The 27,358-nt window shown below is 36.3% G+C and overlaps 1 protein-coding gene across 4 annotated transcripts in view; it reads right to left on the reverse strand.

Annotated features, from left to right (window-relative positions):
• The window catches only part of LRMDA (leucine rich melanocyte differentiation associated), a 613,212-nt gene that overhangs the window by 56,188 nt on the left and 529,666 nt on the right, over positions 1–27,358 (reverse strand). Inside the window, exon 8 of one of the 4 annotated variants that reach the window (XM_058421528.1) lies at positions 20,772–21,232. The exons of the other annotated variants lie outside the window; for them this stretch is intronic. Within the exon in view, the coding sequence (XP_058277511.1) occupies positions 21,162–21,232 (71 nt within the window). The 3' untranslated portion in view covers positions 20,772–21,161. Of the gene's footprint in view, positions 1–20,771; positions 21,233–27,358 lie in introns of those variants that run through there. 4 annotated transcript variants of the gene reach the window in all.

Consider the following 27,358-nt stretch of genomic DNA (forward strand, 5'->3'; position numbering starts at 1 on the left):
AAAACATAGAGGAAGAAATAAAATATGGAAATGTAAATATCTTCCCTAGCTCGTCCTTTTTTTCTATTCAAGATCATCATCATGTAGAAGTCATTCAGATTTGCAAGGTCTCTGGTGTATTCTAGCAGCAACATTTAAAAGATATCCCTAGGTGGAACACTTCAGTATTAAATAACTGTAAAATACACTTCCTTTCACCATCTCAAAAATTGCAGATACTTCTGCATGTAGTTATAACTCCTGAAATGTGGAAGGTAGTGGGATTGCATGGCAAAGTAAGGTCAATTTCTAGGTCAATTGATTGTATCTCAAAAAGACAAGAAAGTTAAGATATTTTGTTCTCTAGATTTGTCTGTAACTAGGCCAGAAGTATCTGATTAATTTTTATACAGTTTCTCTTCCAAAATGCAAATTAAAAGTGACCTTTAAGTTGTTAGATTTAATGAAAGTGTGCATTCTTTTCCCAGGACTAAAAGGCAGAAAAGAAAACAAATGGGTGTGAAGAAAACATTGGTAAGCCACCAATCACTTTTATTTCTGGTGCAAACTAATTACATTAAAAACTAAATGCAAGGCAGGTTGCAAGTTCAAGGTAAAAAAGCAGAAAGGATTGGATGAAAGGGCTGCTTCATAATGGAAAAACAAATAAATATACTCATAATTTAAGTAAATATGGTAAAGTATATACTTGTATGGAAAGATACATGCTGCTTACAGACAAAGTGAGGCAGATTCTCATTATACACTTGTCAAAATGAGAAGGCAGGAAGGAAAATTGGCATCAAGGGTGTCCTCACTTTCAGCCCCAGTCAAACCTATGTGGCCCCCTGGCACAATCTTTGGGCGCTTCTGGAAGCTGGGTGAATGAACACTACAATTGAATTACGCCATCACCTCACCTTTTGCTACTTCTGCATGAGCACAGAACACTCCCAGAGTTTAGCAGTGTTGGAAGTAAGGGTAGATGAAGATACTGATTTACAAACAAAAGACATTCTTGTCCAAGTCACTGGTAGTGCATCGCTTCAGTTTTGATGAAAAAGCAAAACCACGCTACAAATTCACGTTGTAAAAAACAACTGATACTGAATTAGCATCATGCATTAGCAACAAAAAGAAAGTTAACTAGATTAGGTTGGCTGAAATGTCAGTCATCAGTGTGTCACTAACGTGTCACTAACCCCCTAAGGGGGGGACAAGGGAGGACTGGCCATATCCTCACATATAAAATGTGAGACTGTATAGCACAAAGTAGAGCTCCTGAAAATTAACTTAGGGAACATGGTGGGCAAGCAATTTAACAGAAATTCCTAATGATGTTAAGGGAAGATGGGTTGAAGTAATTGCTTTTACTTTGAGGTTTAAAGAGACAGGATGGGGAATTGAATAGAGGAACAGAGCAAGCATGGGAAATTATTTTACTTCTGTTCATTCATGAGACTAGATTAGTAGAAACCAGTTCTGACGGCCATAGTTTTTAAAGTGCGCTGACAAATTAGAAAAGGTGATGAAAAGAGCTACAATCCATTCTTAAGGACTGGAGTAAATAGAGGGGCTTCAACAGCACAATGCTTTTAGTTTAGAAAAATAATGACTGGGAGGTGAATTCACTACTCTCTGTAGCTATCTACATGAGGACAAAATACTAAACACACAAGGTCTAATATTCCATACCAGTATTACCAAAGTAGCTCCCAAGGCTGAAGGTGGAAGCCAAGCAAAATTAGACACATTTCTTACCATATGGTAGTTAACAATTTGAACAGGCCATCAGTTAAATCAGTGGAGTCCACATTTATGAATCAAGCCAGGGCTTTCATGGAAGACAGACATTAGCAAATACAGCTTATGGAGTGCAGTTAAGGGATAATTATGTGAAATGCAAGGCCTATAAGGTACAGAAAATCAAGAGAGCCTAAATAGCTTTGGACTGCATGAATCTATAAATATATGAAAAACAATGGGATTATCTAAATATTAGAAAAAGACTGGAAAAAACTCTGAAAAAATCTCCTCCTCTGGACAGAAAGAAGGCACTAAATTATCTCATATAGCTATAAATGTCATATAATTACAAGCAAATGGAAACATTTAGGCCACATCAATCATTGCTGTTGCTATTGTTGTAAATAGAATTGTTGTCATGCAAGCATATATACACATCAACACATACAAAAATAGGCTGTAGCTGGAATAGTATTCAAACTTCTCATCGTTGTCAAGCTTTTTGACTTAGACAAAATGGAACGAGTATCCAGAGTTCCATCTAAAATCTTACAAAAATCAGATAGCAAATTTTAATCTACCCTCCAAACAGGCACACACAGAAAGCACCAACTGATCTGAAAGCTGAGTCCCAACTCAATGCCTAAACAGGAAGGGAAAAAATCCCACAGTATGGATGTACCTTGGTGCACAGACCCAGCCAGTTATGTGCCCAGGAAAAACAACAGGGGAGGAAGCTAGAGATCTGTTTCCTTCCAAAAGACTATGGAAAGCTGAGCTAGAAAGACATACATGGAAATCTAAAAAGCACAGTGCTCCTTTTATATATATATATATATGGAGCACTGTGCTATTTAGCACACACACTTATATACAAACACGCACACCCCCACATATATATACACAAACACACACACACATATATATATATAAAATATGTAATGCTGGTATTCATACCACTGGTCTGTTTTCTCAAATAAGCATCTTGATGTGTACAAAGTGACAGATATCTTGATGTGTACAAAGTGACAGACATCAGCTCTGATCTCCTCAGTGTGCCAGTAACTGGACCCTGAGACAAGTCCATACCTGCTTGTCCACAGGATGCAACTCTGGTTCTTCTCCCCAGAATCCACTAAGAATGCTTATTAGCTGCTTCCTTCCCTGAGCAATGGGTTTGTGCTGCCTTCTGGTTCTCATTACTATATTCATTTCAATGCAGTTCCTGAAGTCTGATACCTCAGTACTTGAGAGGTCCTGCATGTGCCACCAAACAATGATTCAACATGACATTGTGACAGAAAACAGGGAGAAGGAATAGAAATAAAAGAACAAGGGATCAAAACAACAGCATTTGGCTCTCTGTGTGGGGTGTGCCTATCAACACCAATAACTGTTAGCAGTGAGTCAGATGTCACATCGATGGAGGAGTCAGATCACTCACATCAGCCTTACATTTGACTGGAAGGTATCAGTCTTTTTCCTTCATCTAAAAGGATAGTAAAAATATAATGGGCTATTAACTCTTCTCTCTCTTTTTTTTTTTTTTTTTTTTTTTTTCATTCCTATTAAATTTTGGTAAGTTCTTCATTTCCCTTCAGGTTCTTGTGCATTTTGAACACTTCACAACTTTCAATGCTTTGAAGACTGTTCTACAGACACATCAGGGAAAGCAACTAACATTCTTATTAATGTTGTGGATGACTTAACAGCGTAGTGATTTACCTCAAGAAAATCCATACCAAGAGACATCAACTTTAGGTATAAAGTATGCATACTGCTTGATTTACCAAGTTACGTCCCTAATGCTGCTATAGAGAGAAGGGACCAGTTTAATGGAGGACTCAGACCCAGGCTTGTGCTCCTGACTGCCACTGACAACACAGTAATATACATGTTAAATACTTATAACTTGGGGGGGATTCAATTTCCTAACTCAAATATCTTTTTTTTTTTAAAAAAAAAAAAACAGGTAATATCACTTTTCATGCAGTGCATAGAAGAGGGCCTACATCACATAAAACATTACTGTTTAAAAACTCATTAATAACAGAGAAGATGAGCTTGCAAATAAACTCGACTCTACAATTAAATGTTAGGTTAAAAAATGTGTCCAGGAGGAAATGTAAGAGAACTGGTTATTTTGTTTTGTTTTTTTTTTTTTTTTTTTGTTTTTTTTTTTTTTTGTCATACAGAGATTTCATTCTATTTTTCTATTGTTTGCACTCATGAAATTGCCCTTGTGGGAGTAAATCCTGGAAGGATGCAGTGGCTAATTTTAGTTAATATATTGTTGCTTTACTATGCATAGCCAAGAATCATCTGATTAGCTCTTTCTCTGTCAGAGCTGCTATATCTCAGTCAAACTTCCTAACTATGAAGATTTAAAGACTTCTGAAACTAGTTCTTCAGAAAAGATGTGCTTCTATTAGAATTTTCCACTCACTAAAAGCATTGCCAAACTTTTTTTCTCATCAGCTTTCCAGAACTTACATCCGTATTTCATTATATAGCACTTGCCAGTAAATACTATTTTGGCCTAGTTTTGGTCTTTTTAAAATGTATATAAGAAAGATCTGCTACATATATAAATCATTAGGAATTATTAACTAAAGGATTGCATAAATAATCTGTTTTATAATATATTGCAGATACTCCCAAGATAATGTGCAACAAAATGAGAAAAGTCTCACAGAGAGAAATATACTACGTTTCAAACATAATTTCTGAGCTGTTTAAATATGAAACAAAACCTTGTCAAGTTACAAGTTTCCAGCTGTTATGATATCATAAGATAAATTTACAGCTAGAAAACAGCTTGGTGAGAGAAAAAAAACATTTGCTTTTACAAACTATGGAAATATAAATGTTTCAAGCCCAAACAAATTAATAAAAGCAAAAATAGTTGAACTCAGTACGGTTTGATTTTGTACCAGCTTCATAGCACTTGTTATAATGATTGAAGTCTGTAGGCAAAATGTGATTTAAATTTTAGTGCGATGTATTTAATGTCAATTTAAAATTATCTGATAAAAGTATACAGGTATCTCAGTGTCTAGCATTTTTTTGTATTTTATTAACTGAAATAATAATTTATTTCCCTAGTTAAGCAATAATAAAGCTGGATAACTAGGCTCTGAAGGCCCGCTACATGTGGAGGTTTAAATTCTTAACCAGAGCTAAAATGAAAAAGGAGTTTCTTTCCTCCATGACTTTGAAAAGAATAGAGTGGTGATTAACAGCAATATTTTTTTTATTGAAACACAACCTTTCATCCCTGTCATTTTCTGACCATCCTTGCTTGTACGCAGCTCTCTGACAACTAGAATAATAACGGTCATACATCACTGCCCTGAAAGTCCAATCATCTAAATCTTCACTCGCTGCAGCCTCTGAGACTCAATTACTTTATTGACATGCAATCTTCATAAGGGGAGAAATATTGTGCATGTAAGGTCACTTGGTTATGAAGACATATTATCATATTATCTGCATGAGGGTTGCAGGGCTAAGACCTGACAGAGCTAATTATAATGGTACATGATAGAGAGCTCAGTACACATTATTTGCTTGGCTGAAACTAAAGGTGAGGTAAGACCATGACATCATGGTTTCAAAAGAAAATAATTCCCTTTCCCTTAGAGACTATTACTTTTATTGTTTAATGTTTTATACCGATTATATTCATACACTCCTCATAAGCAAGCAAGCAGTGAGAATTTCTGAATTCAACTGTTTCCATTTGGAAGTACTTAACTCTTGAAGAAACCAAAGGCTCATCTATAGTCATGCAGTCCTTTACATTTGTGAGACTTAAATCACATTTTCCCTGCCCTTCCATCAGTCCCCACATATAAATATACAAACGCAAATGGCAAACTGATAGTCCAAAATCTGAGCACAGCTAGTACACACTGCTACACTATTTTCTACATTTCCAAAAGCATTCAAGCCTCCATTAAAATGCTAAACAAAGTGTATTAGCTTCTCATTTTTGAATAGAAATAAATTTTCATTTTACTTTCCTCTGTAGCAGCTTCCTTTCTTCAGCATCCTTTCCTACTCTATGTAATACCTGCTGACTCTGTCCCTTGGAACCGAGGTACAGTCCACCTCTGCTCTGGGATCACTGGCACAAAAAGCATCTCCTAATCCTGTACTGGCCATTCCCTTACATTAAAAGGGAAAACAGGCAAGAAACAAAGCAAATGTTGTGCCTTTATATAAACAACCAGTATAAATTACTGCAGTACTACAGTGAACAAGTAAAAGTGTTGCTTGGAGGTTTTCTTTTGGTTCCTTTGGGTATTTGTGGCGATTTTATTTATTTATTTATTTATTTATTTGCATTTCTTTTAAAGTTTTTACGTCCACCCTTCAGGTAGGAAGCATAAACTTTAGAATAGTTTCACAATTGGAAATATATGATACTAGTGTCCCAGAAAAAGTTATATTGTATACTTCTGATGGGGAACATGTCTTATTTTATAAAAACACTGGTCAGTATGATGTAATGATTCTATGGCAAATTATACTGCACAAGGTTCTGCGTTTTCCTTGTTTGAAGGCAGCATAGAGAAGCCATCCCAGCTGATGGATCCCAGCTCAAAATAACTCCCATGCTCCCAGCAAGACTTTGTACCATTGCACCAGTGAGATTCCAAAATAGGCACACATGTAGCTTTAATAATATCACCAGACTAAAACCTCACATGTAGATGCTTTCAGTTATCTAATTTACAGAAATTGGTCTCCTATTTAAAAAAAAAAAAAAAAAAAAAAAAAATCACAGGCTACTCTACTGGGATGGGGGGAAAAAAAAAAAAAGAAAGTGCACTGCACTTAAAACTACCTTCCTGAAAATATCTCCTCTTCTTAGTTTCAAAAAGCAAAATTTACAAACTATGGTGTGTCAAATGTCACGCTCTCCTCTCACCAAGAGCTTAGTCTACCCATATTTTTTAAAAGTTTGTGATCTCGCTATGTCTATCTACTGTGTACTGTGCTTTGCTTCTGGAAGGATCCTGCTGGAAGCCGAACAGCATTTTGAAAGCTTATTTGATCTTGTATTTTTGACTTCAGACAGGGTGGGATTTTAAAAAAGAATTTAAGTGTTAACCGCTGCTTTGACGGTGGGATATAAAAAAGTCCTTGGGAGATGACTGCAGAAACAGAGAGGGAGATGTTAGGCCCTGCCTCTTTGCAGGAATAATGTTTATGGTTAAAAGCATCTTTTGCCGAGCTCAAGTTCCAGCAGCACAAAGAAGATAGTGAAGCAATCGAGACCCAGAGGAAGGAAAAACAAATACACCCCTGACCTGTATTATCAGTAACCATCATACTGGCAGTTATCCAGCTGATGAGAAAGCAGACAGGTAGTGAGCCATGAAACTCAGATAAAGAAGAAAAATGTCTTCTGACAGCTGTAAAAGTCTGACTCAAAGTGAATTGTTAATTTAAAATTTCCCAATATCCTGCAAGCTTCTGGTACGAGATATGAATGACATGGAGAGACCCCAACATGCATGCGGGGAAAACCAGGCCACCAAAACTGCACCAAAGCACAGAGACCAAAACGCAGACTCTGAATAGCCGAGCTACAAGAGTAATTTCTTTAGCAACTACGCAAATACCCAGTTTATGGAAATATGAAGTAAAAGGTCACCCCCTTGGGCATCAAAGACTTTTTATCAAGGAAATGGAACAAGAAATAAGGGGAAACAAATGTTAATGTCGTGCCCAAAACCACAAAACATTTTTATTGCCAAAACTGCTTTGAAACTAACAGGGCCAGGCACATGCTATCAGCTCAATATATTTCAGAGGTTTGGATTGCAAGGCACCTAATTCGAGTAACAAAACATGAGGTACACATGGCTAGGTGCTTTCCTCCTAGTGACAATTAATGTGGACAACATGACATTGACAATATCAGCCACAGGAGAGATGGAACTGGGACACTCTCCAGAAAACACAATAAAAAATGCATGACAATTAATAGTGGTAGCCAAAAGGAAAAATTAGGTCCCCATATTGTACATCCAGTCTTGAGGACAAAGAGCCAATAATAAGGGGATGACCTGTATGAAATTTAAAGGAATGGGAAACAGCTAATATAAAATAAACAACAAAGTAAAAAAAGACAGTTTCTTCCATGGATTTTTAGCACTTGCATTAGATAATATAAAATACTATTAGTGAATGCAATATTCAGTTTTGAATACTTCATGAAACATGCAATAAAGACTTCATCATGTTCTTCTGGTGACACAACCTTTAGAAGGCAGTTCTGGAAGTTGAAAAGAGCATGTCGTGAAGAAATAAACTTGGAATACTATTCAGGCAGAGAACAGATTAGTCTCTGCCAATTATTAAAAACTTGCAAGTTAATTTAGAGCAGAAGAAAAGAAATAAACAATCTCATTTAGCTGAACATGAAGAGATACCATGAAAAATACAAAAATGTATTCAAAATTTAGTCAGAGGAATATTGGAAAATCTCTGAGCTTCTCATTTAGATTAGAGAGAGGAAGTAAATCAGCTTTCAGCTCTCGAGAACTTACCAGCTACTCTCCAATGCAGGATGTAAAATCTGGTGATAGTAAAATGCAGCATTTGACAAGAGACTTTTCTGTAACATTGGCTATCAACCCACCTTAAGTACCAAACACGCCATTTACTGGCAATGTAGGAAAAAAAAAAATTAAAATGGATGGACTTTTGACCCTCTTTTTCAACATGTAAACAATCAAAGACGTGAATAAAGCACACCTTATTTTTACAATACATTTCCCAATGTTCCTTTTCCATAAAATTAATTTTTGTAAGTGTCACACGGATCTAGTGCTCCATACCAAGCAAAACAAGCAAACAAAACTCCTTTGGTAGCAAAATTTTGTTTTATTGATACTAAAGTGTTTTGTGAATGAGTTCCTTTGACTTAAAATTGGTAAAAAAGTGGGAGACACACTAAAGCAAAATTTGAACAAAAAAGGAATAACATCAATGGTTTTTCTATTTTAAATAATTTTCAATATTGGTTCAAAGAATTTTAGAAATTTCCCAGGCTGTTTAATTATTTTTCATTGCCAATTGATTGAAAAGGTACTATGTTACTTTATTGACAAACGACTGACCTGCAAAGGAGAGAAATGTGTCTATAAAATAGATTTCAGTCCATCTGAGACTCATAGATCATCAAAGAGAATGAGAACATGAGGGAACCAAATTACAATTTCCATGTGGCAGTGGTCCAACATACCTTAATCTCTATTTTGGTCTACCCCACTCTCCTTATCCACCCCATCAAACACACACACAGATATTAAAACCATCATTGTGAGAAACAGTTTCCAGTAAGTGGAGTTATTTTTTGGAAAGAGTTTTCAGCCAAAAGCTTACCTACGAATTGTCTGCCAGCTGCACATATCTGTGGAAATGCAGAATTCCAAAGGGAAAAGTGACTAACACAGTGTGGAAGGCAGGGGGGAACTAGGGGTGTCTGATATGTTGCTGCTGCAGGCCCATCACTGGCACAAAGCTGGTGTCTAAGCTAGAGCTCGATTCTAAATAATATTTCTAGAAGGAAGAAAATTTGGTATATTAACCAGTAATGACAGTAATAGCTTTTCAAGAACGTGTTGCAAATAAATCAAACAGAACATTTTATTAATTTGGATAATACTGGAATGAGTAACAAATGCATTTTTGCAAGCCCCACTCTAAAAACACAGACCAATTGACTAATCAATAAGGTCAGTAGTGAATCTCTTAATTGACTTCAAAGACAGCAGATTCCTGTGCAAAAGCATTTTAGAGGGAAAACCTAAGTTTCAAGCTATGATGATTACTTCAAATAGTTTCACCAGTTTGTATTTTTGGAACCCTTCTGGCAATAACTTTTCCCTTTAAACCATTTCCCAAGTCACAGCTTGTTAGAGAGAATGTTAAATGAGGATATAATGTTTTGGGAAAAGGGTAGGAAACCCAAAAGCCATAAGAAACAAATAACAAATAGAAACATTGCTTTAGTGACCTATAGTCTGTTAAAATTCTGTCCAACAAATATTGTCAACTTTTAGGATTTTGACTCTAATGATGTTTTTTGTCATGGCTTCAGGGGGCCATATGCCTATGGTAGTAAAGCATAATAAAATTCAAATAAAGATAGAGCAGAAAAAGCCCATGATCTTAAAAGTGAATAACCAAACAGTAAAAAAGAAAATATTGGGAATGAAACTGATAACGCACCCTGTTGCCAAAATCGGGAGATGTAGATTGCCTCTGGATTAGTCCTGAGATTGCTGTAAAATACACCTACTCACCCTGTCACAGACTGACCACAGGAGACTCAAAGTCTAATTTAAAGAGGGGTAGAGACCAAGAGAAGCATTTGTCATACTATTCCACATCTAAGTAAAACAACTTTCCTAGACAAATTTAAAGCTGAATGAACAGGTGCCACTTAAAAATATATAAAAGGTACATATTCAAGCCCAAAGACTGGCACACATCATTTCAAAGGATTTGTGCTAGGAACCCAATTGCTATTTCCTACCTATCCAGCCTCTAGTTGCAAAAATATAAGGACAGTTTCTTCTTTTCAATATAGCAAATGAATAGAAAGAAATACTCAATTATGCTGAACCATCCAACAATATTTCCTTTGTCCACACAGTCAGGAGTTTTTAAGTGCAATCCAATTTTTAAATAACATGAAATCGTAAACTGAATGTACTAGCTTGACTTTTTATTTTGTAATTTATTGAGTTCCATCATTATTCAGATGGGTTTTTATAAGGATGAGAAAAGGAAAATCTGAGGCTTTTGGCTGTACTGATTACCTTGTTAAATTAATGGCTTTGCAAAGACAGAAAATGTAAGTGCTAAGGTTAACCACATAATTACATACCATTTCAATCTTTCCCCCCCCCCCTCCAGTCCAAAACAATCCATTACTACACAAAGTTACAGCATTTTGGAGTCAGCTGTTAGATCTGAGCTCTGGAATTCATTCATCTGAATCTTCTTGAAGTGACATTGCTTGTCAAAAATCATCAGCCAGTCCAATTCTTAAACTGAAGTGAGTTGTCCTCTTAAATTAAAATGATACTTTACCCTGATTTTTCTATACAAAAGTTGCATTGTGCTTCTCTGTCAGGATCAACTTCATTTTCAGAAACTTTATCACAATATAAGCATTTATCCCTCAATCTTCCATAGGGCAAGGGCGAGTGGGCATGTAATTGAAATTCACTTCAATAAAATGACATCATTTGAAGGAGTAACAAGCTAGGTGAGAATATTTCTATTGTGTTCAAAGATATCTTCATTTTAAACCAGATGGGAAACAAAGAGGCACTCGTGCCAATTTCTGAAACCTTAGTATTCACTCTCCTGCAGCTCCTCCTTTCTTCCCTTGCTGCCAGACGTGCTCACATATTCAACCTCAGGGCAATAAATTCTGTACTTTTAAAGAAAAATTTGCTACATAATTCTCTCTTTGATGACAATTTCACTGTGAGGAGAAAGACTTGCACACTGGTGCCTTCCCAATAACATTTTTTCCAGCATAGTTAGCCCAGCCCAAAGAAAACTTTTCTGAAATGTGACATCCCAACCTTTGGTCCAGCCTGCCAGAATACTGTGCTTATATTATCTCCTCTACACAGAGCTTACACTCAGCAATCTTCTTTTGGGCAAAACTAGAAGAGGGCCAAATTCATTAGAAGAAACAGCTGATTCTTCAAGAGGAACAGTTTAGTAATGCCTGTCCGTTTAATCAGTTTCTTTAACTCTTGGTGATGAACAGAATGAGTCTAGCACTCCTATGGCCAATTGCATTTCTAAGCAACAATCTTAAATTACATGTTTCTGAATAAATGCAACAGCAGATGAAAAGGCTGAAAACACACAGAAGGAATAATTTGTCAAAACACAAACTAATCCACCTTTACATCATGGGACTACAGCTGAAGACAAATCCCACTGCAAATACTAGCGGCTTGGCTGAGAAATGTGGATATGGGCTCCTCCGGCATTCCCTTTGCTCCACTGAAAGCCACATAAGCCTAGAGGAAAGAGGTGTTTAAAAAGGTGTGTGGAAAGGTAAAAGAGAGTCTTGAAGACGAGATAAAATATTTTACTTAAAGTACAGGTAGCAATCTGTTAGAGAATCCTGACATACTCACAGCTGTAAAGCTGTAAAGATAATGCCAAACATTAAAGCCAAGTAGTAAGATGAAGCATCAGTAAATAAGCGTCAAAGAAACCGGATTACAAAATTAAACAAGAACATATATTTTAATGCCTGCAAAATGCTTCTTTCAGGAAACATTAGGCACTAATAAAGAATGCCTTCAGGCTTCTGTATTGCTGGATATATCAGAGGGGTTTTTTACTAACAATTTGGGGAGTTTATGCCTCTGGGTGCTGCTGCTATGATTTCAAAATAGAATTATCTGATGCTATGTGATTTCTTGAATCATTAGCTTTCCATTTCTTCTAACTTACTTTTCGTTTTTCTTTTATTTATACACACACATACTGATACAAGCTGCCACAAAGGAATAATGAAGAAACCCCAGAAATAAAATATTACTCGATATGTTCTTAAAAATATATTAGGCACGTGATATCATCATCTAACATGATATTCCTAATTATCGTTTGCATGCCCAATTCACTTCTAATATATATATATATTGCAGGATTCATTGCTGCATCCTTGCCCTGGTACATGACCACCACAAGAGGGTTCTTCACCCAGAGGGTATTTGGGCACAGCTCCAGTGGTGACAGCACCAGCCTGGCAGAGCTCCAGCAGTGTTTGGACAGTGCTCTTGGGTTCCTGGTGTGACTCTTGGGATGTCCTGTGCAGGGCCAGGAGTTGGACTCAATGATCCTGATGGGTGCCTTCCTAATCAGGATATTGTGCAATTCTAAGATTCATCTGAAAGAACAATCTCCTACTAAAGCAGAATTGACAGACAAGAGGTAGCCGATGAGATTCAACACACGTAAGCAGTATTGAAGTATCAATAACTCTTCTGAGTAAAAAAAAAATTGGTCCTTAAATACTAAGGTTGAAAGGAAGTTCTGACTTATTAAAAGTTACACAATCTACCTACAGAAATGCATTATCATTTCTTTCATATTTGTTACAAAAAAAAGAAATATACTTTTTTTTTTTTTTTTGAATAATCAGTCTCATGCTGGTTCTGATCTAGCAACAGATTTTACAAACAGTCTTACTTTACTCCCCAAGACCACAGAATTTATAAGAAGGCCTAAGTAGTCTGGAGAGCTATGAAGTAATTTTGATTAGGAACAGATTTAATTTCTGGTGACTGTATGGAATACTGTCTAAAGTCGTGTGCAATTTTGCAGTCTCATAAGCAAGTCGAGACTCAGTTCACGTGACAAATTTCTTTTAAAATCAGAAAAAAATAAATACTGGGACTTGGGGTACAAATAATTTCCAATACTATAGAGCTGCAACCAGACAAATACTGTCAAAATGAAATGTTGAAATAAAAACATTTATGGATTTGAAACTCAGTATTCTAACAAGAGGTGAACTACTTTTAAAAGACAATGGCTTTGATATGACCAGTACAATCATAAACCTGAATGCAGTTAAAAACTGTATGGCAAAAGCTTCCAACTGAGAAAGAGCCAAGAAATCCAAGAGTGAGCAGGAAAATTCCCATGGACTTCAGCTACTCCACAAACAAAGTATGAGACATGAAGTTGGAAGGGCTGATACTCAAGGGTTTTAGGCCTAAAATAGATTATTGTCCTTACCTATCATCAAACGCTAAGCAAGACTGGATATGCTGAGTGAAGAGTGACAACTGCAGAATATATCAATCTGTTGTTGATTTGTTTTCCAAGCAGAGGTGGTGGCAGGAAAACGACAAGTTTGATACTTTCTTTCCACATTTCCAGTGACCATTTATATTAACAGATCCATTAACCTAACCTTTTTACCATAACCCCTTCATTTAATTTTTAATAAAAATGATACTGGTTTTAATTGAACTACATAGTTTCAATTCTGAAGACAAATAATGCAAAAAAATAAAAAAGAAAATTCAATATCACCCATAAAGATGCTAAAAATTTGTCTGCTGCCAGATTATTTTTGTTGTCTGATGCCACTTATCAAGATTCTATAAATCCAATTGTTGGATATAAAAAAAGAAGAAATACCTTAAGGCCACGTACATCTGTTTAGACATCATTTGTGACTTCATACTTTCCTTAATTTCTAGTCTATACAAAGAGGCACCAAAGCCAACAGTCCTGTTTTCACTGTGAATTGTGTCTGGGATATATTTCAAGGCTGATAAATTGTATACATCAGCGTATTGAGCACACCAGAATAAGCAGAGAAAATTAGGGAACAATGAATCAGGTGAAATTAAGGGCAGAAGGAGAAGCAGGGAAAAATTTGGCCTTTCACTTACATGTCACCATTGTCTATTCCAACAGCAGCGCAGTTGTAGAGGCAAGTGTAATGTTCTAGGCCAAACACAACTTGTAGTGGGAAGCAATAAACTTAATTAGAGTAACTAATGGAGAAAAAAGAGATGGACAAGCTTTTGGGCAGATATGCCCTTCTTCAGGCTTGTTGTTCCTCCCAGCCCTTGTGTCTTTTATTCCTTTTTGTCAGATGATCAGATACATTTGGGGGCTGACAACAGACCTAAAGAGGGCATATGTGTCTAAAGAGTTTAAGTATCATTTGCACTAATGAAAGGTGTTGTTGCTGCTGTTATAACACCTGTTGATATAAACCTTGCCTTGGTTCCTTTTCACACCCTGCAGAAACTCTGAAAATTCCTGTATGTGATTCAGATGCTAGGGAAGAAATACCTGCTTCTCCTCTTGTCTCTGCGCTGTTTAGTCATTCAATGACCAGAATCCAAAGTACTAAAATGATCTAGGCAAAGATACTGCCAGGATACTTCCACTTTGACAAGCACCAGGAAGTATTAGGCATTTCATGGGAAACAGTCTTCTCTTCAGATTTCCAGACTGATTTACAACTCAGGGTCAAATAAGCATTCTCATCTTCCTTGGCAGTAGGAACCAAAACACACAAACAGCTAAAGATTCTTCAAACTTTAGTAAGAAAAGAGAGAGGAGTATATTTGTCTCCTCAGTGCCTTACACTGGCTAGTCTGTATCATAATCATTAATGACTTGAAATCTGAATATAGTTTGAATGAAAACATTTCAAAGCTCACAAGGCTCCGTTCCCAGTAAGTCTGGTCTCTGTATAATGAAATGCATTCCTTCTGGCCTAATGCTAGAGACTTGGCAAAAGAAATGCCTTTGGTATGAGCAAAAATTCCAAACTTGAGTCTTGCAATTGCCCCTTCTAAAAGGTCATTTATTGTGCATGTTGTTTATCAGCATGTGTCTGAAATGAATGCTGCTTCAATGCAAAGCAACAGGCGGTCACATTATAATTGGAATGCAATCAGTAGAATTGCTTATGACTCGGTTTCCTTTCTAAAACGGCAATCCATGCCACATCAGCTATTACAATAATGTTTTCTCCATTACTAAAAAGGAGAAAATAAAAACAAAACAAAACGAAAAAAAAAAAAAAAAAAAAAAAAAAAAACAACAAAAAAAACCCATTTCCATTGAACAGCTGATATAGTTTTCTAGAACTGAAAGATCACATGAGCTAAACAAGACCCAAACAGTTCACCTTTAAAATACCAAACCATCTGGTTGGCTGTCCCATGATAAATCTTAATGATAAATGTCTTCGTTTTGATGTTACAAAGGAAACATAGATCTGCTCACTTTTGGCACAGCTGAAAACACACTGCCAACAGCAGAATAGAACTCAGATGTCAAAAATATACAAAAAGACATTTAAAAACTGCCTTTTTTACTGCATTTTACCAGATATACAGCTTTAGAACAGTTTGTGGATGGGCAATTAGAAGTCCTGAGTTTCCCAAGGAAGCCTTTGGAACATGTTTGGTTTTTGGGTTTTTTTCCCTGTTTGATTTTATTTTAGTGTTTTTTAAAATTTATTTTTAATCTCTGTATTTCCATCTTCATCGAGACAAAGCAGAAAGCTTGAAATAAGCATGACAAAAATTGCAATATCTTTTGGTAACTCAATTCATATTTTGTCACTGTGTGGTGGCTATTAAGGATAAATTAAAATAGACTGGAAAATCTGAAGGGTTATGGCAAAGATGACAATCAAAGACCCACAGAATGGGTCAGGTTTGAAGGAAGTAGAGTGGGGTGATCTACCCCAGCCTCTCTGCTCAAGCAGGGCCATCCCAGAGCCCATGGCACACGGCTGTTTCCGGACTGTTCTTGGATATCTCCAGTGAGGAGACTCCACAGCCACTCTGGGCAACCTGTACCAGTGTGTGGTAACCTACACAGCAATGAAATTCTTCATCATATTCAGGTGGAACTTCCTGTGCATCAGTTTCTGACCCTTGCCTCTTATCCTATTGCCCAGCAGCCCTGAGAGCACAGCCTGGCTCCATCAGATACCTCAAGACACTGATGAGGAATAAAAAGAGCTATTAAAAAAAAAAAAAAAAAAAAAAAAGACAATACAAAGTTTACCATAACCCAGCATAAAACTTCCACCCTTACCCGAAGGTACAGAAAACAACTTTAGTATAGAATTTGTCTTAATTTTTTGATGTCAGTATTTCTAATATAGAAGAGGGCAACTACTAAACCTTCTATTCACACCAGTTGATGACATCTAAAAATTACAAATGCACCTCAAAGAACCCAAGAGAACTTTTCAATTAAAATTTTTAAAAACCTAAAATTAAAAAGAATTTGGTGACAGTTTGGTAAATTGCAGCAAAGGTGAAAAAAACTTTTATCTTTCAGCAACATTTACTGCATTTCTATGGATTGGGAAAGGTATTCCTGTTTCTTCTCACTGTTTAGCCAAAGATAGTAACTATAATTTCTCAAATCTCTCTGTAATGTCTCAGGCATTTAAGTGGTCAGCTCTGAATTCCCTCTTCTTACTTATTGACCTTTGATGGCAGAAGTCCATTTCAATGTAAAGTTTCTGTAACCAAATTTGAAGGCTTTTCTCCAGGCAAAAACATTTCAGCTTTTCCCAGTACTCAGCTTCTGCCTTGACATCACTCAATTTCCTTCCAGTTCCTCATTTTAGGTACTATAGACAGCCATCCCAGTGATAATTCTGTCTCCTTTCATTAGACAGCTACAGATTCTTTCTTGGCCAGTGATACAGGTTATTTTCACCTTTCTTCAAGAATTCTGTCTGGTAGGCTCTGCTTTATTTTTTTTCTTTTTTTACTTACTCCCCATCTGTTTCTGGATATCATTTTTATTTTACTCATTCCATTCTACTGTTCAGCTATTCATCAGTACTGAAAGATGTGGATGATTATTCTGTGCTCCTGCTTATATATACAGTACTTAATTTTTCACAGATGCACTGCCTCCCATCCAACCCATGCTCTTCTTGTTACTTAGCAGAGACAAAACAAGTATCTTTTATTTAACTCTTCTATTTCTGCAAAGGCAATTTTCCTAGACATCTGACCATTTTCATTATCACATATTGAACTCCTAACAGGATACAGCTACTTCTCCAAAAAGTTGCTCCAGTTATTACAACATTTGGATTTCCATTTACAGATGGTAAAGCAAGAGTTACATATGTCCAGTCCTCAACTCATATGCTTTTATTTTCCTGTCCTATCATATTGTAAACTTCTAATTTTCCTGTTTACTCTCACATATACCGCTGGGTGTCATGACACAAACATGCAATTTCTAGGGTGGTCTCTGTGCATCTATTGACACCATTCACTTTTTCCTAAAATTTTAGCTTGCATTGCTTTCAATATTATTTTTACCCTGTTTGGTACTCCTATGGCTTCACAAGTAATATTCCCCATAATCAAAAAATATCATAAGGAGCTCCTAGCATCACTCAAATCTTGCATGAAAGATTAGGATGCCAAATGACAAAAGACAGAATTAGTGTGGGATTTGGCAGAGACAAAGAGAGAAGCAGAGCTACAAGATTGGGCCAAGTAAATGCCATCAAGACAAAAGGCTGTGGAGGAATTCTAAAGGGTCCATAACTAAAAAGTGCAGTTTTCACTACTTTGACAATCAGAAATATTGAAATAGGCATATGAACAACAGTGTAGCAGATTTAAGGAGCATCTGGGATTTCACAAGATGATCTACTAGTTATCCCATCATCTATTTCAAATTTTCCTTTGGATCTAAGTTAAGAATTCGATAGCCAATTCACACTCTGTTCTTCTTCATCTTAATGATATCCAAGCATTCTAGCAGGAAGCACATAATATCACAATTTGACTGAAGTTATCTTACTAGTAGCTTTGTGTGGACTGTTGTTCTGGGAATTGAATCCAGCAGAAGGTAGCAGGGGACTGAATCACATCTCTTTCATTCCTCAATTTGAATTTCATGGTGTATGCCATGTGGGTAAATATCCCACATCTCTCAGTAAACTACAATGGGATAACTCCTCAGGGAGATTAAGTCATTACCCTGTTTCAGTGATTACAGCATGCCTGTGAAAGCTGTAATCCTAATGGCAAGACACGTCTGCCTCAGCAATTACTAGAATATAGACAGGAGATCAATGTTTTTATTGATGCTTTTATAAAATTTACATTTTTATCTTATTATAAAGACTTGTGCCATATCATTTGCTTCAGAACCCAGTCTAACATCTCGTATCCACACAATGTGTGGCTGTTTAACCCCAGCCAGAAACCAAGTACCACACAGCCACTCCCTCCCTCCCCTTTGTGCAATGGGGAGCAGAATCGGAGAAAAAATAAAGATAAAACCCATGGGTTTAGATAACAACAGTTTAGTAATTGAAATAAAATCAGATATAATAAAAATAGTAATGAGACGAAGTGGGAAGAGAGGAATAAAACCTCTGGACCCGATGCCCAGCCAGTCCCCCAACAGTGGTCAGCCTCTCACAGAAAACTTCTTCCTTGTTTCTGTGCTGAGCAGGACATTCCAAGGTATGAAATATCCCTTTGGCCAGTTCAGCTGTCCTGGCTGTGTCTCTGCCAGCTTTCCCTGCACCTCCTCACTGGCAGAGGGGGAAATTGAAAAAGTCCTTGACTCTGAGTAAGCATCACTGAGCAACAACCAAAACATCAGCATGTTATCAACATTATTCTCATACCAAAACCAAAACACAACACTGAATCAGCTACTAGGAAGAAAATAAACTTTCTTACAGCCAAAACCAGGACACTATGCTAGACTTTCAGGCAGACTTTTGAATATTTTATGAAATGCTCAACTCATTGGATCTTTTCTAGGTATCATTACTTGAAAGAGAAAAAAAAATTATTAGTGGACTTGATTTTTTTTTCATATTTGCAGCTAACAAGTTGCCTTTACTGAAGTATCTATTGTAAGCCTTTTGCTAATATTTGATCACTTATCAACCCCTCAAGCAGTAAAACCCTGACGAATGAATGACAGAATGAACTGCACAGCAGAACTGTTTAGACCAGAAAAACCCCTGAGATTAACAGACTCCTGGGGTGGGGGGGGGGAGGCAGGGGAAATGACCAAAACTCAAAAAACCCCAACAAAACAGTCAAAAAATACCCACAACCAAACAGCTCCGCATTTAGTGCTGAAGATAAATTCTCACTTTTTATTTCACCAAGACCTTAAAGTTCTTCAAAGTTTTTCTTGTGGACTAGAACCCAACACAGTAGCTGAATGATCACGTGTGTTTTAAGTACACATAATATGTACTGACCGTTGCAATAAACAGACAGCCAACTTGTTTTTGTGCCACTATATGAAGGACATATCTGAAATTACCCTTACCATTACCTCATTACCATAAACATTTATAATGTAACTGAGAAATAACTTTAATATTTCCCCCACACCAAAAATGTGACACTCCAACTGTTAGTTCAAAGATTTTTTTTTTTTTTAATTAACTCTGATAATAGAAGTACCAGAAAAAAGTCAAGAACTTCTCTTGTTTCAAATGATGCCACAGTATGACAAATTTCTTACACACCGGGATATTTTCAAGATATAGAAAGATTCCTTCAAATGTTTGGATTATAATTTTGGAATTTTTGCAAAAAATCTTTAGCAAAAGAACTGGTCAAAGTTTTATATAAAATTCAAAAATGTTTCATTCCAAATTCAATTTTTACTATTTATTGATTTGATTGTTTTCAATCTTCATTATTTGCATTCTTAATGCATCTGACCTTGATATTATTGCATTGAATGCTCTAAGAACTACTATAATTAAAACTTAAATGGTTTTGAAAATTTCAAACACTACATTTGAATTTCCATTTTTAAAATGGCAAATGAGGATGATAAATACACTCCTAGAAAGTTCAGCTTTCACTCTCTTCCCAAACGAAGAGTACTAGAGTACCCAGCTTTTCCAGGCAGCAGTTGGCTCTAGTTTGATGAAGTTCTCTGTGGAGCAAGCAGACCCACAGCACGGTAAGTTGATCTGGACATGAGCAGCAGGTCCAGGCTTTAAGTGTTAACATTATAGCACATTTACACGGCTAAATCTTTGCCCATTCACGAAGGACTCATGGGAGAAAGATTAGCCAGGAACAGGCTGTCACTGCCAGAACAATCCAGGGCTGCAGCATACTCAATGCCAGCACCCCAGGAGGGGCTCCTGGGGAAGGGAGCAGCCAGAAACAGAGCAGAAGATGGACAAATTGGTCTAGCAGGCCACATACAGCTGGAGGCATCGTTTGGGTACCCCTGCTGGAAACCATAAAACTCTATAAGCTTCATGAAATAAGCACTATTACTTTCACAGTGGAATGTATCACAGTATCTTTAACCTAGATGTTGCTATTTCAGATCAAGCTGGGAAAGGTATATTATTTTTTGACAAGTTATATACAGATCAAGAACATTAATAACTAGTAATAAACATCAACCTTTATCACGCTTTTCCCATTCATTTATTGTGAATATGAATGCTGGAAATGACATAAGCCACCCCTGGAGGTATCTCTGTTCTGCTGCCTGCAGATGTTGACAGAAAGTTCCTCCTCACTTTCCAGTGGTGATGGTTGCAGCAGGACTTGAAACAACAAATGCCACATCTGTCCATTCTTTCTTGGAAAAGAAAAGTGCGAGTCATAGCTCCTGCTTAGCTGGGTGATAGAAGGTGATAATCCTTTCTGGAATGTCACACTTAATATCTACTTTGGGCATGACAATCACTAAATTCCAAGGAGATTAGCATTGCAGAATCCACTAAAAGAAAACTTCACCATGGCAAGATGGAAGCCCAAGGATAAAATTAATAGAACTATATAGGAAGACTTTCTTTAAATTATCAGTTCTTGCTCCAATCTTGCTCCAATTGCTTCCTACCAGCAAGCTTCTGATGAGATTTCACACAGATGAAATTTCAACCAAATAATGTAGTGTTTTCTGAAAACTGCAAGGCAAGCAGGAAGCTGGGTAATTCAGCACGTACATTCATCATGATACTTAGAATTAGTTATAACAGTAAATACATATTCAATCATTATGCAAAGACTTCCAGTCAGAAACAGAGATGTGGCAGAAATGGAAGGAAAAAGACTCTCTCTAATGAAAGATTTCTGACATTCTGCCACTAATTAGTAATGTGAAAACATTCTGCAGGATTTCAGAGTAACAATGTAAAACCTTTTTTTTTTTTTTTTTAAATACACTGGATTAAAATTTAATGCCTAAAAGAAAAGTTCTTCCTGAACAGAAATCAGATCTCTCTAAATTTTAGTTTCTTCCGTGCAGATTAATAACTCAGTTTAGTATTTCCTGCACTTATTGATGGAAACTCATGTTAGAAATATTGGCAGCATAAAGCCAAGATTTCCTATAATGTCCCAAATTAGTTGGCTACCACAGGTTTATGGATTATTAATGCATCTCCTGTTGGCATTCTGCCTTATACCATTTTTCATTGAAATATTAAACCAAATTCAATCTTTTCTAGATTTTTAGTAACATAAAGCTTGCAAACAGCATTAACCCCCATTCCAAGAGTCTCTCATTCAATAAGTCTTTTAGGCATGTGTTTAAAATCATCCATATTCAGCAAAAGACAAAAAGCACATAATGGAATCTAGGTGACAGTTCAGATATTTTGCTGAATTAGGGTAAGTCACGTAATTGTTCCTATTAAATAAGAAATGCGCCACAATAAGAGGGACTGGCTTTTAAATAATGGTGTTTACCTTAGAAAACTGAATTGGTATCTTTTCGATTGGAACAAATAATTTAGATACTTAAGCCTAAACATTAAGCCTAAACATTTTGTTTAACCACAGTGTCTAATGAGATTAAATAAGACAATGGAGTTAACACACATCACATATGTATACGAACAGAATTTCATTCCTCATGGAAAGCCCAGTTAAGTACCAATATAGTTATTCTTATGAAACAATTATTATTGTATGATTTAAAGTTAAAAACTGAAATATGACTATAATTTATAAATTATAGCATTTTACCTCTTTCATATTCACAAATCCAAAGATACTAGCAGACAGTTTAGAGAGGTTAAGTTGTTATTCTAACAATCTCTCCCTGACGAAACAAAAAGGCAGCAACATTCCTTCCAGATGTGCAATAAGAAGAGAGAGTCATTCTGTTCCCAGAGGATGCAAGAACTCAGAATTTCAAAGGCTGATGCCAGGAAGCCTTGCCAGATATACTTCACAAAAAATGTTTGATGAATTATTATGGTGAGCATCAACTTTTCAGATAAATGACTGAAAATAAACTAGTTTATATCTCAGTGGAGAGTACATATTTCCTTTTTGCTTTGGGAACTTGAAGTATGGAGAAAGCTGTTGACCATTCCACCTCTCACTGAACTAACAACATTTTACTAAAAGTGTGTTGCTTTCCAAATTTACTTTACTCATCTCTCAATAAATTTAGTCAGAAAGGAAAGATATCCAAAAAAGTCCTTGCACACAATTATGACAACCAAGTGATTTGCAAACTGCCTGAATCTGCCCAACCTCTAAGAGGGAAATCACTGATCTGCGATGTTAAAAACATAACTAACAATTTCTGTGAAACTTCATGAAAAGAAAGGAAGCTCCAAAACATGGTTCCAGTGTTGATTATCACACACAGACATTATAAACAAATCTGATTACAACAGGGGCTGTGAATAAATACTGACATGCAGAAATGTTATTTAAAAATCATCAGAATATTAATATTTATCTGAAAAAAGTGCTCTGAGATAGAGAGAGGCAACGAGCAAGAAGCTTTTAAATTCCCAGCCATGAAAGCTCATCTTACATTTTCTCCTACACTACTAGGTATAAGAGAAGCTACCCTCCACTCTGTAGCTCTAGAGCCTCCATGCAATACCATGTGTCTGAAGGAAGAAATACATGAAGCATTTTTCTTTTTGACTGATGAGGACAAACTAGGAAAGAACTCTCAAGATTGTTATAAGAATTGACCAGCAATCACACAGCTTCATTTTGCATGTCTACAGTGATCAAAAAGGATTTCTCACTGAACAGAACTGAAATTACAGCTTCAGAACAGACTTCAGAAAAGCATTATCAGCCTTGAAAGGGTCAGAAGCAATAAAAAAAAAAAAAAGTATGATCAAGAACAATCTAAACATAAAGTACTTTTCCAAATACCTCAGACTTTTTATGTTTCTGCCTTCATCTTCCTTCTCTTGTCCCCTTTGTGCTCCTAAATATTTCTGGGATTATTCAAATTGCCTAAATAAAATTCATGCATAAGAAACTCTTTTGCCTAAATACATGAGGGCTTATTACCACATTTCTTTACTGGCACAAAATCTGAGAAAAGCCTCAAGGTGCAAATGATCTGCAGTCTATTTAACATCATGGTTATTTATTTTTATGGGCACTCATTATTACTCTTTACCCTAAATTATAGGTACATTCCTGGCTCCATTTCCCACTATTCCATAATCTTTATAATAATACAGGTTTTCAGATTTCCAAATCCTCCTCAATACCTCATCAATCAAAAATGCATGCAGCATTCACTATTTGTTATACTGGGCAGAGAGAGCAAACCATGGAACCGCAGCTTGGAGCCCAGATAAAGACTTTACTCATATCCCAGGACTGGGATACATGCCATAGCTTTGGTAGCATTTACTAAGAAAACCTGTTTTTCAATATCTTAAACAGAGTCTTTGCATACAAACTGATATGCACTGAATTAGTGTTTAAATACCACAGTTCCTATTTTATTATGGATTATGTGCTGAACTAGTTCTGTCAAGTTTAGAACAGTATGCCATAATTTTGACTAAATCTAAGCCCATGCATCTTTTTCCATGGAAACAGTATTACAAGCATGCCCATTTCTCCCGTCACAGAAAATTTTCATGAATATTTTGATAAACAGCTGTTATGCTATAGTAGTTTATAGCCACAATAGCATCAGTTTCAGCAAAGAAGTGACACAGCACCAGAAGCGATCAAATAACACTTAACTTTGTGGACAACTCAGAAAACTATAATTTGCATCATTTTGATTTTTGGGCTTACTGGACAGGAAAAAAACATGTGCCTTGATGAAAAAGCCCTTGGCTTACTAATCATGTATCCATTTAAGCTGAGATGGGTTGCTGTCACTGTCTTTACAATACCTTGAGAAAGGAGTGGGTTTGAACAGGCTAAATAATAAGGTATTGCTCCTTTCCTGAAACTACGTTTTTTAATTGCCAAAAGACTATTCCAAAAAAGGGATCCATTAGTAAAAGTCAAGTCTTTTAAATGACACTGCATTATATATGCAAATGAAAAGAATTTATTAAAATGCAAATTTTACAGCACCAAAACACTCCCCAACAATCCACTCCAAGTAAGAGTCTCCTAGAAAGATCTGTATGATTTAGAAGAAACTTAACTCTGACCTTCGAAAATTGTAGTTTATCTGCATTGAAGGTTCCTTGATGTGCTCAGGAACTTAATGTCCATCACTGTTAATTCTCACCTGCCACTCCACATTCCCCCTCACCTGTTTCTCTTGTTGATTTTGTAGTTCATGAGATTTATACATCAAGATTTACACCTTTTTATTTAATTGTGTAGGCTTCAATGGCTATAAAGTCAAGCTTAACTATGCTCGCTTTATGGGAAGACTTAAAAATTAACCAAATAAATTGCAAAAATAGAAGATAAGTGACAAGGGCACGTCAGAATGATCCAGACAGGAGAACTAATCCCTGATACCATGATAACAAACTTTGTGGATAGTGGTGATAAAGGACATATCATTAAAGATATCTAGGAAACATGTAGGCCTCTGATGTGAGTACTTTTATTGGAAGGCGTGTTCTAGTTATTAAATCTGCAGTCCAAGAAATTAGATACTTTAAACCACACAGTGCTGCAAACATTTTGGCTAAAGCACTGTATACGGTGATTTCTGCCTCACCTCAAAAATGAAAGTAAGGAAAATTTTCCCATCTTTTATTCACTGCCTGTCTTGTCCATTTAATTAAGTAAATGCATCGGGCCATGGATAACTTCTTGCTACACATTTGCTTGAAAAAGAGCCCATAAGAGATGTCAGTATTCCCAAATAAGATGACAATACAACTGTAAGAGAAAAATTCTCCCTTTTATACATTCATAAGGAGAAATCATAACATCCTCAGGACAATAAAGGACACATGGAAGTACCGTCAACTTTTCACCGAATTAGCATACATTTAATTAAAATTCTTCTTGTGTTTCAGAAACACTGGCTTTTCAGTAGAAATGCCATTTACATAAATAACAGATAAAAACATATAAATAAAATGAAACTTCTCAAAGGTTTCAATAATCCTCCTGTGTAAAAGCAGCATAAATTCCTTTGGTGTTGTTTTTTGTGGTTTTTTTTTTTGTTGTTGTTTTTTGTTTTTTGTTTTTTTTTCTCTCACCACCTTCCTGCTGTTAAACAGAGAGGGAAGAAGGGATGTAGGGGGGAGGACTCAAGATGACAAAAGAGAAGACAAGTCTCTCACGAGCTTTGCTAAGTAACTCTCACCGATTACGCTCATCTGAGTCAAGGATGCTTACAACTTGTTATTACCAGAAATAGTCAGATAGATTCTGAGCCACAGTGGGCTGGAGACAAGAAAAGGAAACACATCCATGACCAGAATTACTAAATCTTTCTCTAAACAAATACAAAGACCGGAGAAGGCAGGTGCCAGACCCGTTGTTAATTGTGCCCCAAGGCTCTAAATCTCCCTGCCTTATGACATTAAATCAAGTTCTCTTCTTTCTCTGCTTTCAAAATTCCCATTCACTCAAGCTGATTCACTTGCTTAGCCAAGTTCCACAGACTATTGCATTGTAGGTGCCCAGAGACAATCCACATAAAAGATATTACATAAATGCAGATTGCTTTGATAATCAGAATCTCCTCACTCCCTCTGATTTGTTACCCAAAGCAGCTCTTCAAGCCTTTTCCAGTGTTCTTAAATTTTGGGGGTTTTTTGTTACGTATGAAGCAACACGTATGAAAAAACTAATTTAAAAATCTTAATTCAACTGTGCAACAAGTGAGTTAGAGGAGGTTTGAAAATGGCTCAAGAGCACACACAAACTCATCAAGGGCAACCCTAATATTTCCTGGGTATTTCAAACAATCTGTGTGATTGACCCTAAAGTTCCTCTGGCTTTTCATACTCACAGGTAATTTCTCTCATGTTGGTAAGAGAGAACACTCAATTCTGCTTGTCTAGGCTTCTCAGAGTATTAGAGTTACATGAGGGAAAAGGTAAAAGCACAAGTTGACTAATGAAATCTGTGAGAATGTGCTTTTTTGTCTAAATATTGGAGTGATTGTCAAGGAGACAGAAGCTCTGACCGTATTTCTCCGTCAAATTATGATTGTCATTGTTCATAGACTAAAAGAAATCTGACAGGCATCCTGAGATTTAAGATTCTTAAGTATCTTTTCAATGACATATTTCAGTGCATGTGATTACTGAAATTACAACATGATCTATTTCACACTGCCCCCCTTCCCCTTCTAATTTAAACATCTTATCTATCAAGCTCTCATTAGAGAGGTTAAATCTTAACAAGCTATTCTTAAGCAACTCCAGGTCTATTTTCAAATCAAGAATCACCAAAATAGTAGTACTGATGATGATCAATCAAAACATTTAAACTACTTCACAAGAGCAGCAGGAAGTTTGCATATATCTTGGATAGAATTCATCCATGTGCTTTTGTTCATTCAGTTGCCACGCAGAGCTTGGCAAATGAGATCAAAATACACAAAACCAGTATTTGTGTAAAGGCACTGCAGTATGTATAACTTGGCACTACAGGTAAAGTTCATACTTAGGAGGAAGCAATTCTCCAAGTTACTCTCCTATTACCCTCAACAAACTTTTGAGCTGCTTAGGGCTACATTTTAGGATGTGATACCAAACTGACACATAATTTAACATTTGAGCACTGTGATGCTCAAAAAAATCCATGCCCAGTTGACGTGTTTTGCCTATAGGAAAGAGAATTTTAGATCCTTCCACAATGCTCTCAATTAGCTCCCTATA

Source organism: Hirundo rustica, chromosome 8 (assembly GCF_015227805.2).
Source record: "Hirundo rustica isolate bHirRus1 chromosome 8, bHirRus1.pri.v3, whole genome shotgun sequence".
Lineage (NCBI taxonomy): Eukaryota > Metazoa > Chordata > Aves > Passeriformes > Hirundinidae > Hirundo > Hirundo rustica.